The 18,329-nt window shown below is 40.7% G+C and overlaps 1 protein-coding gene across 11 annotated transcripts in view; it reads left to right on the top strand.

The window, feature by feature from the left end:
• LOC117605741 (agrin) overlaps nt 1–18,329 on the top strand; it is a 347,580-nt gene that overhangs the window by 239,838 nt on the left and 89,413 nt on the right. For all 11 annotated transcript variants that reach the window (XM_034327402.2, XM_034327405.2, XM_034327404.2 and 8 more), the window contains one exon: nt 16,890–17,099. In XM_034327402.2, the coding sequence (XP_034183293.1) occupies nt 16,890–17,099 (210 nt within the window). The remainder of the gene's footprint in view (nt 1–16,889; nt 17,100–18,329) is intronic.

Genomic DNA, 18,329 nt, shown 5'->3' with positions numbered 1-18,329 from the left:
TTATTTGACAAACTTGTATTCACTTCATGTTTCTTGGTAAATAAATCATTTTAAAAGAAGGCAAGTGAGTTATTATGTAATTTATCCAATTCCCTTTCGAAGTTATTTATTTAATTTATCCAATTTTCTTTCGTAGTTATTTATTTAAGTTATAAGAATATAAATTATTTATTATTTTATCCCTCTTTATAGGCCCAGGCCCACATTTCCCAATTACTTATTATTTTATCTCTTCCAACGGGCCTCGAGGTGACCACCACTATACATTTCAGCATCACTTATATCCTTTGTAACTCTTAAATCCCATGCATCCCTTGCATCCATCGTATCCCTAAAAACCCTTTCTTAATTCTATACATAATTATATTTAAATAACGCTACTTCTACTTCCAGAAAAATGAAAGAGATATTTGCGCCCTCTATTACTGAAAATTTGAATTAAATAGCACATGAAAATTACGCCATCTAGCGGCAAAATTGCGAACTAAATTTTCGACGTCGAGTCAGCGCCCTCTGGTGGCGAAAAAAGGAACTAAACGTTGCACCATTTTTGGCCCTCTCGCGGCAAAAATGCGAACTAAATTTTCGATGTCGAATCATCGCCCTCTGGTGGCGAAAAAAGGAACTAAACGTTGCACCATTTTTGGCCCTCTCGCGGCAAAAATGCGAACTAAATTTTCGATGTCGAACCAGCGCCCTCTGGTGGCGAAAAAAGGAACTAAACTTTGCAAAATGGACCATCTCGCGATTGGTGCTTAAACAGAGCTTACAAGGATACAAGGAATGTAAGGGATACAATGGATGCAAAGGATGCAAGTGGTGAAAGGGATGAGAAGAATATAAGGAATGCAAGGGGTGAATTTTGTGATGCCCACAAAAAGGCATTAAAAAAACAAGTGGGAAAGGTGGGCCTTGGCTTACAAAGTGGGGTAGAATAGTATAGGGAGAGAGTTCCTCGCTAAGTCTACAAAGAAGGTTAAAATAATAAATAACTGGAAATGGTAAGGCGAGGTCTATAAGGAAGGGTCAAATAATAAATCAAAGGGATGCTAAGCCGAGGCCCACAAGAAGGATAAAATTATGAATTCCATGCTGTTTAAGAGTTTATTTAACAAGCTAAGAAAGTAACTAAAATAAACGAAATACACTGAGAAAATAACTAAGTTTCACCTCACTCTAGGTCGAATTGTTGAATGCGGTGTCCAATCAGCCGTGACGTTCCCCTTCAGTGGCTGTAAGTATTTTTTGTTTTGTTTTTTAACGTGGGGAAATCTTGCATAAGACCCCCTACTGCCTCTAGGGGAGGACAGCGGGGGAGTGTCAACTCCTACTGACTAAAACCCCAAAGGAGTGCTAAAGGAGGGCTCGGGAACCTTATGTATATTACACGTAATTACATGTAATGCTTACCTTGCGACCGACACTGGGGGTCGCACCCAGTGCTGGGTCTCTCCTCGGGCCGTATGCAAGGGCGCCTGGAGCCCCCACTCTCGACGCCCTAACGGCCCCACCGGCTTTGGAGCCGGCATATAAAGTATTGAGGAAGGGTTGAATCCTCTGCCCTTGTTGCTCCTTTTCGCTCTGTCCGCGTTGGAGACAGCAATCCTGAGATGTAACATCTTCACGAACCGCAGTGACTGTAGATTCAACAAGACTGAACATGCCTTTGTTACTGAGATATTGCAACGCTGAACTCGAGACACTAGAGCAGATTGTGCTCGTTCTCAAAGCACAATTCAAGACCCCTCGAAAACAAAGGCATGTCCAGTCCTGTTGGATCTATAGTCATTGCTATGACTTACAGATAAGTGTGGCTTACGAAACTTTATGTAGATGTACCCAGATCCGGAAGAGCCGATACCTTAAACCTCTAGACTGTGGGATGCTGGGATTAGGTTTCTAAGGATCAGTAATTGAAGTTAACCGGGGCTTGAAGTCTTATAATTTCAAGGAACTTTAGGAGATTGTTTCAGAACTTATATGATTTCTAATACCTAAGAATCGCACTTACTTACTAATACTACAGAATCTCCACATCTGAAGATGTAGAAATAAATATCACAGGATATCCATCGGATACCACTGAGCGGTTTTATAACCGACGAAAACGACAAGAACCAACGAAGAATTGAATCATGAAAATACAAAAGGCAGCATGCTGGTGCGAGACGGAACAAAGTAGCCGTTGAATTCGAGTGGTTTTTGTTCAGGAACGAAACAACGTAGGCCAAATCAACCATTAGCCGAGATGCGTGCTTTTTGTCCGTGGTCACGACCCGACAGAACGGATAATGGATACTTAACCGCCTTGTTACGCATCGAGCTCACCCTTGTCAGCCAACCCTCGCGATATTCCAGACTACGGTGGAAGCGTACAACCACCCTCCCGGAAGCCAGAAAGCAACCTCGCACCGCCCCACTGTCAACCACGCTCGCTCGACGGTGTCTGTGAAAGCAATAGCTGCCGAGTTGTGCCAAATGAATCTGTTTTGTGCGATATAATTGCTCGACTCTGCTAGTCTCTGCTCGGTATATGGTTCACTCTCTTTCTAACCCCGTGTATTCCCGAGCTTGACAAACTCCGGCCAGATATCCCTACTCCTTGTCAAATAGTTTTTCTCATTCACGACAGAGAAATCTCGGATGCTGACTCAAATGAACCTCCGAAATCATTTTCAATGAGATACAAGTTAGAGTTGAAAATATGAAAGTCGTTCGCTGATTTTTAGAAAATACATACTCGGATTGATGAGATGTACGAAGGGTTGAAACGAAAATAAATTTACGCCTCTTCAGTTGTACTATAATTACAGTTGTACGTATGCAATTAAGCAACAATTAAACAATGAATTCTATGTGTGACTCTTTTGGTTATTTCGTTAAAAATAGTTGAAGTTGTGAACGAAAGTTTTTAGTGGAATACTTTCGCAACGAATTTTATTAAAAATTTGCTCCTTCGAGAACACGCATTAATTCAGGTAACGAGATATTTTATAATACTCCGTTTATTATAATTTAGCTTTGGCGAAACTCCTAATTTTAATAGTCTTTAGAAAAAAGAAAAAAGCAAAATATGTGTTTTAATCTCGGTATTCTTAAGCAGTAATTATTATGTATTAGAGCTACTTTGTTAACCGAACTAAAAGCATGTATAAATATATTTCAAGATTAAACGTTGAACGTTCCTTTATAAATATTGAATTTTATTTTATTATACAGACAAGCACATTACATTAGGCTCCTTTGAAATATTTTTCATTATCATTCCAGAAAGCGTAGAAATAAAGCTGATAATCGTATAATTGTATAAAATCAAAGCTGCTGAAAAGAATAATCTTTTGTAAATTGATTACAGTGAAAGACTTGCTGGTCGTGAAAAATTCGACAAAAACTGACAATCATTTTTCACCTTTAAATTCTCGCAAACTGAAAAGAGGAACCCGAGTTAGCTTTCATTTTACGAAGGTATCGATCGCGAATGTTTTTCATTTTTCGCTATGCAATAAAACCCGAGAAATCTATCTAGTCGCGAAAAATATTGTTCGACTGGCACACAACCAGATGGTTGTATGTTCGTTTTCAAATTAAATCACCGAAGGGAGAAAAAACTATTACATTCGCTGTCTGTAAATATTAGAATAAAATAAAAATGGGAAAAAGGACTAAGTGCTCTTATTTTTGATGAAATATCGCTGGATGAAAAAAATCACAACACTTCAATTAAGCGACAATAACAGTGTAAATTGATACGTGAACTGAAAATCAAAATATCATGGATGTGAAAATTGACAATTTGCCTGGCTTGTTAACGAATTACGTGAAATAGGTATTTTTATTGCTCCAGGGTTTTTTTTACCCTTTGAAATGAATTTCAGTAAATGAAAAAACTGCTCCTCTATCCAGCTGCAAAATTTTAGGAAAATACGTTGGTCATCAACCTGGCTTCTGTGCGAGATCGATCACTGGAATCGTTCGTCTCGAGCTATAAAACGATAATATTGAACGTGGAGAACTCACTTCGCTGATCTCGTGGCACTTTGCCCATAGAATGCACGAATTACAAGTTAGACATCGTTAAAATTTCATGGTGTGTCTGTCGCAGACACCGAGCCGAGACGAAAGACCGATCCGCTACATAAAGTACTGCTGAAAAATGGATGCGATTCAAAAGAGGCCAGAATCCGATGCTCTGACATGTTGCACTCCATACGTAGGTTTACGTGGAACGTTTCTACTGATAAAAACGATGGACTTTGTCAAACGTGCTCCAGATCGTTACTCGAACGTCCTGAATTTCGTGTTTGATAATTGTCAAGTCAAAGTGGTCGATCAAGTTTCTCTTTCGACAGCTGCTTTGATGTTTACGTAACGTTACTTTGATCTTTCTTTCACTTTGATAACTTTTGGGGCTGATAGGTATCTTCGGTTCAAAGAAATGTCAAGAGAGATGGATTTGTTTGAACGAAGATTAGTTTGAATATCATTCTGGGAGCGACTTTGGAGTCGGAAAAAATAAATAAGCGTAAAATATATAATTAATAAGCTAGGAATTGTTTAAATAAATTTCTGTACAAATGATCTCATAATTTAATTACCTAATATATATCAAATGGCTAATTTTGAAACATAGAAATTCAAGTCATTCTTAAAAAGGTATTCATTAACTCTTTAATAATTCCTAATCTTTCTTTAATTAAAATTAAATATTTATCACCTGACTGGCACATCAGTTCAAAATACTTTACAGTCTCATCTCATGGACTTCCTAAGAAGCTCAATTCATTGGAATTAGTTATATTTAGCTTAATTGATACATCAGACAGAGGAAATCATTAATTTTACACATTACCTCAAGAATTCTTATTATTCTTAAACTAAGATAAATGGTTAATGACTTCAAAATTAATCTAATGTCAATTTCTCAAGAGGCACATTGCATCTTCGTGCCAAGTACCTATGGAACAATATAATTGTCACCTAACTTGGGATCACGACAGATTTCGAAGTATAATCGAATGTAGGGATTGAAAACTTCCTGACTTCCGGAGCAGTATGAAACAACGGCGGTGGTTGCCAAGCGAATCCTACGTTTCCGTGATGCACTTCCTCAAAGGCATCCTCGGACACAATAGGTTCTGTGCATAATAGAGTAGCCGGGTTTAGGTTCAGCAATGGCTTTAGGGTCGACGGAAGCGAATGAGACGGTTAATTACCCCGGCAAATTAAGTGGAAACAGTCTGATTAGTGGTAGCTGTCTGCTTCCTGACGGTATTCCGCAAGTGGCCAAGCACCTAACTCCACCCTCTGCTCCCTCTCTTGTATGCACAATCCTTTATAGGCGTGCGAAGAGGAGCAGGGTATGGGGGGAGGGGGGTGGGGTCGGTCGAGAGGCTGAAACTCTAGAAGCTCAATTTCGTGGTTGATGCACTACTCCCGCGTAAATCGTGTTACGTGTTCAGCCTCGATATTTCGAGTGAACTTTGCTGACAGATCGTCTGTCGGATGTGAGTTCACCATCAATTCGATTCGTTGAACCCTGTTCCATGAACGAAAGATCCAATTTTATCTTTCTCTAATCATACTCCATTCTAATTCTGTTCTTAATCCCAGCACACGTACTTTGATTTTGCGCAGGTACGGTTTGTAGTGAGAAGCATCGTTATGACTTTACGCTGGTATTCCTCTGATAACCCCAAAAGTTGGAAGGGTACCGGCGGTCCACACGGGAGAGGGATTATAGGGGGTAGGGTGCCACCCTCTTGAGTAGCACGAGTCCCACACTGCCCGGGCGACCACAGCCGAATAGTGCGAAAGGGTCTAACCCGCGCGTACGTAACTGTATTTCCCCTCTGGCAAATAAAAAAAAAAAAAGAAAAAATACGGTTCGTGGTGAGAGTTCCAGATGATGGAAAGCCTGAAAGCTGTCATTTCCGGGTCTTATTAAAAAGCAAGTATAGATTTTGCCTTCGGTTAGGTAAGATTTTCTCAGAAAAATTGTCCAAACATCTGAAGCTTCGTCTAATTTCAGTGTTATAGAAAATTGAGTAATTCATTATCTTGACATAATTCACCCTCGTTCAGATGTCAGTGATCGATGATTTAGAATTTAAAGAGAACAAGGGTATGAAACCATATTTAAAAATCAGAACCAGGCGAAGTGTGTAAGATCGACACCGATAATTTCTGGCGACGCGACGGTGGCAAACATTGATGAACATCCCACGATACGATCTGGTAGCAGCCACCTGCTGACTCCCGGAAGTCGATAACGATGACCACGAGGTCGTGCAAGCCGATACCCACCGCGTAGACTTGAAAACCGATATCATCGACCCAGGTGTCAAGAGACACTATGCCTAGGATACTAGATCGCAGACTATTTACAATTCAACTTGAATGGATAACGCCCTTTCGATTTTCCGATTTAATTTAGTCCAATGACGACTGAATATTTCAGCAATTCGACAGTCTATTGTACAGTATCGATCTTCCAAATTAAAGAACAGCTCATTCGTGCAGCCGGAACAGAGAATGTTCCTTGAATAAAGGTACCGTTTCTCTGTCCAATAAATCAATGTATTAGATTCTCCATAGACTGTCTCAGAATATCCAACCGAGGGAACAAAGTGCTCCGGACTAATCTTGTTTATCTTTAACAACTCCTCGTCGCAACGAGATTCGGTTAAGTATCGAGCTGAAATGCTGAATAAGTAAGAAATCTCTGAATCGGCTGAATGGTGGGATATTAATTTTCCATGGGAAATCTCAGGGATCCTTCTTCGCGAGCGTCGTGTTACACGAAATTAGTACGGCCATCGATATTCCACGCTCCGTTAATACCGTCGTGTCGATTATTAGCGAGTTAGATATCCAATTGAATATTCCGCTACCGGTATAATTGCGCTATCCCGTTGGCTGTCAGCCGTTACATAATCGCACGGATAGGTTACGTCTAACCCACGATTAATTAATTAGGCGTTTCACGTCCCTCTGTTACGACGTTGCCCGCGTACCGATATTTTTCTTCCGTCAAAGCTATCGATCGACGAATATACACTTCTGTTGTTACATTACGCAACGGGAGACGTTCGTTGATCGTGTGCCTTGAAGGAATACAACACAAAGGCACCTGTTTCGTGGAACTTATCACTTAAAGCACGTTGTTATCTAACGGGAGTCGTCACGTTGCATTGTTGTAACGAGGTGTTAGCAGACAATGTTGCAGAACGAAAGAAACAGCAGGACTCCTGGTAACGATAACGATTACTGGGAAATAAGGATAATGTATAGTTGATGCATATTTTCTAGAAAATTTAGAAAGTTTTCTGACTATTTTAAAAAATTCTTTACATTTTATCAAGCTGAAAAATATTTAAATTCACCCAAATTTCAAGCGAACCAATTTTGATCATTAAATCTGCCAGCGAATCGTCACCGTCACACCCTATCCGCACCGCAGCAGGCGAGATGGGTTTGTTTCACGCTCGTTAGGGGTGTTTGTCCCGGAATTTTAAGGGACAGGTGTTGCGTGCACGCGTTTCACGGATGGGAATGCGATAATCGCGCGAAGCCCGGTGGCTTAAGCGCAAAGAAAATCGCGCGACGATTAACCATAGAGCCGTGTACGCGGAATTAGCATTGTAATTGCGGAGAGTGAGGTTGCGGTTCTGCGAACCACCTTCAACCCCTCCCACCCTGTCGACCGGCAACCACTGTCGCGCCGCCATCGTAAAACGCAGACTGCCGTACACGGTCCGATCGACCTGAGTTGACCTATCCTAACCAACTCGTGGCTTTTACCTAACCCTTCCCTCCAAAGGGGAAAAGGCTCGTTGACCGAGCAAATGTTTGAGTTTTATTGCTTTGCAGACAGTATACCTGATTTTTATCGTTGGCATCGCTACTTAATGATGAATTATCAATTCTTTTTTTAGGATCTTTTCCTAGAAAACTCGGATAACTCTCGGATAATAAAGTTAAGTCTCAAATGACCCAGCATCCACTTGTCTACGGGTTAAATACTAAACACACAGCCAGATCAATAGGATGTCTGTCTTAATAGCAGCGTATCAGATCTTGGCCGATCGAATTGGTAATTAGGACTGGTTGCCAAGTTCCTAGAACGACGTCACCGTGGTGGTTGCGCTGGTGTTGCAGCTTCGGCGTGTCATGTGGGACATCTGGATAGCATCCGGGTCGAACGAGACGAGAGTACATAGAACGCTTGTACGCGTAAATTAACGTCTCGCTGTCGGTTGTTTCGAAGTCATCCACGTTTCTCTACGTTACCGTGCATACGACCAACAGGATACGACAGAAATATCGTCTCAAACGTTACAGAAAAGCTTCCTCTCTCGTGTTTGTATACCTTTATAAACCGCTTTGAAAGTAACGCTCCAAGGTATCGAAATTCTTCCTCTCGTCTGCCCTTTCCGGGGCGGCTGCATAAAGCGGAAGATGCCTCGCGAGCATCGCGGTGAACCGTACCGAGTCTGGTTTTCTTCGTCCCGCAAATATGTAGGTTGCCTTGCCGTTTTCTCTCGGTTATTTCTTCGTAGAATGCGCCGCATGAAAGTTTCCAAGAGTTTCAAGCGTACCATCGTTTAACCGTTTGAACGTCGTCCTAGAGTATTCGTTTCTTACGATCTATTGGAAATTATCGTGCAATTTTTCTTCTCCACCGTCTGTGAGTACTTTGCTTTGTGATACGAAACAGGAACGAAGACTGATCGCGAAGATAATATGGTGATACATTTACTTGAATTCTTGGAAATTCTACAATTCCTTTGTTTCTTCAAGGCTCTCTGGCGATAGTGAATTATTCTTGGCAATAGTGAATTCTATTTGCAAGCTCTCGAGGTTGCATAGTTATTCTTGATGGGTTCTGTACGCGCGGGTTTGGTTTCCTAGTTTCCACAATGGTATGCCGGTGAAAATCTACACGTCCTTTCGTGTGCACGTGTATGTACACTAATTACGACTCGTTGTGCATCGATCACTGTTGCACCTTCCCTCTACCAAAGTAATTAACGTAAATAGAACCGTCCGTGATAATTAACTATATAACCTTACTCGGTAATTCAGCTACGTTGTTCCTGAATTTAAGCAAACTTATCCTGAAATGTGATTCAGCACGCAATAAAGTCTACGAAAAGATTATCACTTGGTAAAGATAACGTAGAAACATGAAATCAAGTTGGACAGTTTGAAAGTAGAATGAAATAACTTCTCACATGAAACAACTTTAAAACAGCTTGAAGATATTCTTCGTGAAGAATCGTAGAAAATTCGGAATTCTTATGTTTCTTTCCCACTAGATTATTTTTATAAAATTCTATTCCATTGACTGGTGATTATTATTCTACGAAGAGTGGACATTTTTTAATTGAAGAGCGAACAGGGTTAAATGATCAAGTTCCAACGAGAGCAGGGAAAGGAATGCGAGTGTCACTTGCGAGTAATTAACCCGACTTTACAGTCGAAGCACACAGACTGATTATCATGGAAGACAGGGAACAGGAGACAAGGATATCTAGCAATCTCTCCTCGAAGGATAATTTCATGAGGCCGCCTCGTCTCGAGGAGTTTTTAAAAACGATTAAACTTGGAGCGGCATCGTTGGCCGGGCTCAGGGCTTTTTCATCCCCTTTCCACTTTAGCCCCTTCTTTAGCCCGGCTTGGCCTGGCCTGAAGAGACCTTCTTTATACGACCATGAAGGATTAATGCCGACTGAAATGCTAGAAAGGAAGTTGCCACGAGGCTCCGACCGTTTTTACGATACACAGACCTTCTGTACCCCCTTCGTAACCCCCTTCTTTGTTTCCCTCGTTCTCGCGCCTTAACGTCCAGGCTTTAGAATGTCATAACTGGATTGCGAGCGAGTTTCAACCTCGGCTAGTAGCGTCATTAAGCGGCCAGTTTCGAACCGAGCATTACCTTCGAACGTTTTTGCCAGAATGTTTCTTCTCCCTATCTTGTAATTACAGAGGATTCCCTGTCTATGTTCCGTCTGCTTTCGGTGAATCGTTTACTCCATCGAAATTTTCCTCAATGATGCTCTCTTCAGTTTGTATTCAAAGGATTTGAAAAAATAATATCGTTGATACCTTTCACAATGAACTCTTAAGTGGTGGCAATTATTTGAAATACGATCCCGTGACTTTTCAATTTAAACTCGTAATTTGGATTCAATTTTCCAGCGAATCCAATTTAAGCCAGTACTGCAGTTTGTAAAATAATAGAAAAATAAAGACAAGAAGCCCAGTTTAGAATCAGGTGCTCGACTTCCAGACGAATCTGAAATGATTGTCCTTATTTAGCGTTCAAGATTGGAACTCGAAGCCTGAATAACTTCGACATGAACATACCACGAATGTCCATCTTAAAATTACACGTCCAACGAGCTTCGATTTGGACTAGATTCCACATCTCCGATTATTGACGTCAGCTCGTTCCAATTCGAGCTTTGCTAAACGGGGAATTGCGATTATTGTCGGAAATCAATGTTTAAACAGATTTGAAAACTATGCGTTACGGTAGAGTTGAAGAGAAAGAGACAAGGATCCTTTTCTGACGGTTGAATCAACGCAACAACGAATGAATCCCGTGACCCAATTTCTGCCTCTCGACAACAATTAGACGAGAGGCTAAAGGAAAAAGGCTTCTGCCTCTGGTCTCTTATTTAAATCGAATCATTAACGGTATAACAACTCGTAAATGGCCCATTCGAGTCGGATAATTGCTCGCAGCGCGGAAACCGAGGGAAGATTTAAAGCTAATAAATGATCCTCTCCGGTTTCATCGATGAAAGGAATCGTTTCTGCTGTCTGTCGAATGCGCTCGATGAGAAGTTCCCCCGTCGGCTCTGTTTCCCTGATCAAAGGAATCGGTTTCCCTCCGAAGAAACGGGCGAATCTTCGAAAGAAACTGGGGTAAAAGATCGTCGAGAGAATGGAGGGTAATGTAGAGAAATGGTGGAACGAGTCGAATCGAAAGGATAATTATCTTGTTCAGTTTCCGTGACGACTTCGTACACTACCTCTTAAATATATTTCATTTAATATAACAGAGAATGAAATAAAATAGTGTGTTCCATTTCCATCCTGTCATAAGAATAGAAAATTGTTCGCCACCCACAAAACATAAATTCACACTTTCCTTATTCCTTAACTTTCCTTATTAATCACCCGTAGTTTCGTGAACGCGTTTACCATCACGAAGTCGCGGTATTTCACTTATTATCTCGTTAACGTCAACTTCCCTTGGACAATGGTAATTTCGTGGTACGCGGAAACGGTGAGAGGAGAAAAACGCGATGTCCTCGGCGAACGGGCAACGCGAGTAATTAGTAGAACTTATTCGAATAATTTGTATTCACGTAGCGTGTTACCTTGCGACTAAGTTGGAAGTTGAAATTTTAGTGTATCGTGTACCAGGGCGAGATTAGAGAACTTCTATAATTTGAAAAATCCGATTTAAAAAGATTTATAAATTAAGTAACTTTAAATAAGTAAGTTTATTAATGGTTTGATGAAAGAGAATAGTTTCTGATTTTTAGCATAATTCAAAGCTAGAATCGTGAAACGTTGATATCGCTTTAGTCCTCAGTGCACCTTGCATAATCCTGTCAAATTTCTGCATGTTAATTCCGATCCAATAATGCACTATGGATTAGCGGTTACTAATGCCTCCCAGCTGACGCGGTTGGTTCGATGGCCATTACTCTTCCGGTACACGTACACGTACGCGATCCGACGACTTTTCTGAAGAAACGTACCTGTCCCGTTCGATAGACAAGCAAGATGGATCATGACGGATGATCGAGTCGTCAAGAAAATGCGAACCAGCCGCAAGAAACCGTCGCTACCTCGAATCGAACAACCGAAAGGATGGTTCCTTTCACGCGATCACCTTTCTTTCCCTCGGATACGAGTTGCTTTATTCGCCTGCTGACACGAGAGCTGACAGTAACTATGCAAAAATCCGAATTACGTTTCGTGACACGATAACGTTTCGCAAAACACCTAACTCCGTACCGTCGACGTTGATAACAGAAAAAAAAAGAATATACAATGTCGTGTTTTAGTGTGTCGTCAACAGGAATTTCTTTGTTTCAGAGATTCGTGACACGGATAATTTTTAATTAAATTCTGTGGATCATGCTCGCGTGTCACTTGCAATTTTATTAAGATACACACCGGATCGATACTCGAATGCGTCGGGAACACAAGTGCTCCACGTGTATCAGAAATTAATCAACATTCTATGAAAAGTTTAACACGACAATAATTCACTATATCTACACCGCTGAATCTCCAAAATTCGTTGCCATAAATAGCATAGATCCGGAACAACCTGATAAAAATTATTTATAGTTTTCACTTATGCAACGTTCCGCTGACGCGTCTAAATATTTTCTATTATTATTCGAACTATTCTGAATTTAATTGATTTAACTAATAATTTCGTTCGCAGTGCTCTCTGTTTACCGATTTCGATGAATTATTATCGCGACCTTAATAATGGAATATTTCAACAACAACCATGTTTATTTACGTCATTAGCCGAGCGTGGCGTGCTTATTTATTAATTTCACGTTAAAATGTTATTTAATTAAACGCCACTACTAATGGCCTGTACACGAAACATATTCAACCGTTTCGGGGGGGATGGTTGGGAAGAATTAGCACGTTATCGGTTACTAAAATCTCAACTGTAAGGGTGGCTCAGAATTACCTTTACATACTGTTATCTTCTGCGTTCTTATCACGATACGAGTGCTCAGTTATGCACTGTCGACGTTATGCGAACGTAGTGGTAGTTTAAAACGATCGTAAAGGACGATACACGGGAGGTCCACGTCGTATGGGCAGGTAATGGCCGTTGTTAAAGAGCGTCGATTGTCGAACGAGCTCGTTCGCGATTCCTTCTTCATCCCTACGACGGATACTACCGTAAACACCATGGAAATCCCGCCATCATTCTCCTTGAATTTCACGCTTTTATGAACAACAAACCCTTCCGACCCATTTCGTATGATGAATTATTTCACAATGAATGAATACGCTTAGCCGCATCTTTCAATGATTAACCTTTGGACGACGGACCATGGAGAGAGCCTAAATATTCATTTAATTTTTTATTTTATACCATTTTGAATAAATGAAACAGATTTATTTAAAAATTATACATTTAACTTTAGATTAATATTCTTGTATATGTTTTGTAAATTTGGGTCTCGATTGAGCCAGATTTTACTATTCTCTTACTATACTCTCCCTACGATTCAATAGGATAATCACGTCCGACAAAAACAATATGCTTTCATCAATTGACGTTTACGTTCGTTTTCTTCCCACTGCCTCGTTCTACTTTCGCTTACGGCGACGAGAAGCAGCACGAAAGAAGGTCGGGAAGAAAAGAAAAAGAGCGGAGAAAGAACCGCAAGCGTTAGCACGAAGGCAGTGTAGGACGGGATCGAATGCGGCGAGCGTTGACCCTTACTACTGGCTGACTATAAGCGGCACGTTACTACTTAACGTGCAGCTGTTTACCGTAACATAGTAAAGTGCCCCCTCCCACTCCCTTCTCTGCTGTTATAAACTACGTGAAATATGGATCGTACCACGGCGATTGCATCAGCGTGTATGGCAAGAAAGGAGCTAACCCCATTCCCGGAATATCTATGGCCCGAAGAAGGCGGACGAAGATCTTCGAGCGATATGTATTTCGTGCACATCGCATCGTCAAGCTTAAACGAATTCCTGCAGAATCAACGAAATATAAAACAATTAATTTTTCAACGATTCCCTCGTGTCATCCTCGAACATCAACGTCCTGAATCTTTATCTTGAATTTTGAATAATAACTGTGATTATTCTATCGAATGTTGCAACAAGAAATTGACGAGTTCAAACACGGATTAAAAATATAAATTTTAAATCACACGCATGATTCGGTAGTTTCTTAACGAGCGTCCGATAGGAAACAACTCGATTTAATGGAAAATTGATAGACATCCCGAAACTGATGCAGACACGGTCCAGCGAGTTCTTTTAACGATGAAACCAGCGAAAGTGAAACGTATTTATTACGTCGGTGATTTGTTTCCACGCTAATCGAAAAAACGAGCGCAATTGCGTTACACCGGCCATTTGAATCGACAGCAGAAACTACGAGCATCCAATTAGCGTTGCATTCAACGTCCCGTTTACACGTTTCACTGAGTTCAACAGGATTTTCCGCAGGAAACACTTTTTCCTTCTTTTTTTTTTTTTTTCGAAAATCTGCAAATATTTTCCGTCACTGCTCATTCGGGATACCAGCCTGTTATTTGCGATTGTTTCAAATTGATTAACACGTTGACTGATACTGCGGTCTCGATGACCGATGGTGTCGAATGTAATCGAATGATTATCGACAGGAAAGAGATAAAAAAATTGAAAAATAACATTAAAGCTTTCGAGTTTGAATGATTCTAAATCGCAAGCTGGATTAGGAAGATTCAGATTACGTAAGTTGTGCTTAGTCTCTAGATTTTTCCAATGATTTTAGTAATTGTCACCAACTTGTCGAAATCGTGCTGCACAAATCCATTCACGACGTGACCCATTTAGTCCCTCCACTCCGAATACAATTCACGCAAAGGAGGTCGTTCCCCAAGAAGTCACCCTCCGCCCTTGTGTTCACCCTTCAAGCCATGAAATATTAGAAAAATCCGCTTCGTCCCAGAGAAAAAGGACAGCATTGAGACGTTACTCTGGAGAACACTTTGAACCACGACTCGCCTGGAAGGCTTTCGTTTGGATGACAGGAAAACCACAGATCTGGGATCTTGTCCCAAATGTCCGTCAATTGGCGCAAAGAAAAGGAATCGTCGAAAGATAAAAACGTCTGTTTGTCAACCTGTTCTAACATTCTAAAATCTCGCTTTGGGAGATGTTGTAAAAATTACTTGAATTCATATTGAATTCTCAACGTCACTAATGTCACAGGAAAGTTCAAAATTGTAAAACGAAATCTCCTTATTTTTACACAGATAATTGCAGTATCAAAGAAATTGCATACATGACAATTTTTTACCTATTGCAACAGAACCCTTTTCTATATCACGTGGCAAGGTGAAGCCGGTCAACCACACCCTCGTTCGACGAGGAATTTGGCCCGTTGAAAGTCCAAGGGATAAGAAGAAGAAGGCTCCCCAACGATCGAGACGAGAGGCTAGAGGAGTCGGGTGATTTTTTCACGAGGGATCAACTTGTCCACCATATTAATGACCAGGCTGCTCGGATTATCCGTTGAGGTTACCCGGCGGCCTTCTTTCGGGGTGAAGCCAACTTTCCCGGAAAATTGATTGCGCTTCCTCGAATCTCTCCTGGCCGACGGTCGAGGGTGAAAAAAGACGTCGTCGTGGAAAAAAGGGAGAGGTCGGTGACGTGGTCGTTCTGCCGGGAAATTCCTTTCCCCGGCGTTGATCGGCTGAAGCTAATTATTTTCGTCGAACGGCTCCCTTTAATTGGTGTTTTCTTATCGACTGTCTCCGCCGGCGTAAGAACTACAAAGCTCTCGAAACACGAATTTCCGCTCTCGACGTTGCAGTAATTCACTTCGGAAAGTTTCTTTCCTCCTGTGGCCCCTCCCCCCTCCGTCCTCGCTTCGTCAAACTTCACCAACGTCCCTTCGTTTCCGGTTAAGAACGTTTTACAAACTTCGTTAAAAGAACAACCGAGTCGAAATTTTGATTGCAGTTTGAAATTATCGTTTATCAATTGTGGCCGAGGTATCGAAGGTCAGAAGATCAATTTTAAGACTAGGACTTGCGTAGAAATTAAATTAGTATGCTTTTAATTGAAACCAAGGCCGAATTGCTTTTTCTAAGAAAAAAATATAAGAATCAAAGGAACTGAGATTTGACGGGGTCAAACTACTCGAGAAAGCTACGACGAAGAAAGCTCCGGAAATTCTAGCTGTTTTCTGGAAAGTGACTTGCGTTTGAAGCGCGAACGTTGAATGACAGAACCGCGAAGAATGAATGTTTTATTGAAAGCATCGTCGTTGATTTCTCGTCGGTTGGTTAATTCTTGAACGTAAGCTTTGCAACGGTACCGAGTTTCCTGGAATCCACGACTTAGGACAAAGACAATGGTGTTTGTTTCTCTGCGAATTCGCTCCGATTTCTGAGCCACAATTGCCAAACAAAAGTTGTCTGAATTTAATTGAAAACTTTCGTGTTTGTAATTGATGAATGCTAATTTCAACGATATGAAATGTCGAGAGGACTTTAATCAGGTTAAAAGTTTGCTAAGCTTTCAGAAAGAAGATTTCAGCAACGAGAGGATTTATTGTTTTCTTCTTTTTTTTATAATGGATATTTAATTTATTTCATTTTGCCTGTACTTACATTTTTAGCTGTTGTTTATCGACCCTGAAAATGCACAATGGATTATTTTACATATGTTTGTAAACGAAATTTCTGTTACACGAATAATTTTGATTTACTGGCCAATCCACTTCTCGGTCAAATTAATTTAACGTAGCCTGTGCTATTGATAACCTTTCGATAAATGTCCGATAAATTTTCATCAGAAGGATCCAGTTTCACGCTTGTTTATTACACCGTAATCACAGATTTCGATGGAAAATCTGAAAATATGAAATTTAACGCGGAGTATTCCTTTACTGTTGAGTAATATTGAATTTCAGTATTCGTGTATTAATAACGTATTCAAAATATTTGCACGAGTCTAGAATTTACATCTAAGGAAATTTAATCACCATTCTCCACTTTTCAATATTTCACAGCTAACTACTCGAAATAATTAATAAATTGGAACAATATACTTTAATATAAATTAGATTCTTCAAAAGTTAGTCATTATTTCTGTTTCAGAACCCTGCGAGAAGACCTACTGTTCTTGGGGTGCAACGTGTGTCGTGGCGGAAAATGGAAAACCTTTGTGCCAGTGTCCTGACGATTGCCCTTCAACTTCTAAACCTGTCTGCGGCTCTGATAACGTGACGTACACTAATCATTGCCATCTACAAAAAACTAGCTGCCTAGAGAGAAGAACAACGCGCGTCAACCATGAGGGTGCATGCAGTGAGTACATTTCTAAATCAATATATCAAGTGTATAAAAGACTGATAAGTTTAATAATAAAAATATTTAATTATTTAATTTTCTCGGCAATTATTTAATTTTTTCCATATTATAAAATGAATTCAAAATGTTAAAGCAATAAAATAAATTCACCTTCTGTTAGAATAGTTGAGTTTAGTTCGCATCGAATCGGTTCATCTGTCATGAAGAATCAACAATGACGAAACCTCTAAACAAACGAAAATACGAACCGGTCGATGCCAAACACACCCGCCAAACAATACATACGAATCAAGTTGTCATTTCCCTAAACGAAACAAGAAAAAAACAACTAACGAGGCAAGGAGTATGCAATTTCCCCGAAGGCGACAGTAGCACGATAAAACTAGTTTTCCCCTCTTCGTTCCTCTTCTTGCTGCAAAATGGAAGCTGCCGAGATTCATGGCCCGGCAAATATTTTCCCTCGGATTCTCGAGCCCGTATTCGACCGTTTCGATTCCCTAATGGCGTTTCGTCGCAGAACTTCCGCGGAAAATTTCCACCTCACACAGATCTGTCGATGCAAAACGGAAACTTATTCCACGATATCCTGCAATAATGATAATGTCCTGATATCGCCTCGCTCTCGAGCGTCACGTCATATTATTCACGTTCGGATATCGTCAGACAGGAAAATAGAGACGCATCCTCGATACGCTTCGTCCGACTGTTTCGACGGGAGTGACGGCTAAAACGTTCCTGGGATACGAACCAAGACTACTACCTAAAGTCGTGACTGACGTAAATCCATTCGTCGTGTTTGTAATTTCAAAGAAATACCTCCAACAAGATATCCATGTCAAATTTCAAAATTTTATATAAATATTATATAAAAATTATTAAATCAAACAAGAAGAAGAGAAAGTCAATGAAATTTGAGGGCACAAAAGAAGCGAATAGGCAGAAGAGGGCGGGAAAACAGAATGCACGGTTTCGAAATGTATTTTATCACTCTCGGATCTCTTTTTACGTTGCCTCGTCTGCTGGGATCTCGCCACCATGAATTAACCATCGGCCGATACCCGATTTTTGCTCCGGCTGGAAGCTTGCCCCTGGGTCGTCGCGCGCTGATTCTCAAAACGATCTTTTATTCAAACGAGCCTACACGCGCTTGTATCGACACGTAACGCTCGTGAACACGGACACCGTGGAAATCTTATGGCTTCTCGCGAATGGAATGCATTACGCGAA

Source organism: Osmia lignaria, chromosome 14 (assembly GCF_051020975.1).
Source record: "Osmia lignaria lignaria isolate PbOS001 chromosome 14, iyOsmLign1, whole genome shotgun sequence".
Taxonomy (NCBI): Eukaryota; Metazoa; Arthropoda; class Insecta; order Hymenoptera; family Megachilidae; genus Osmia; species Osmia lignaria.
The sequence above is the reverse complement of the archived record's forward strand: the minus strand, read 5'-3'. Positions and strand labels throughout refer to the sequence as shown.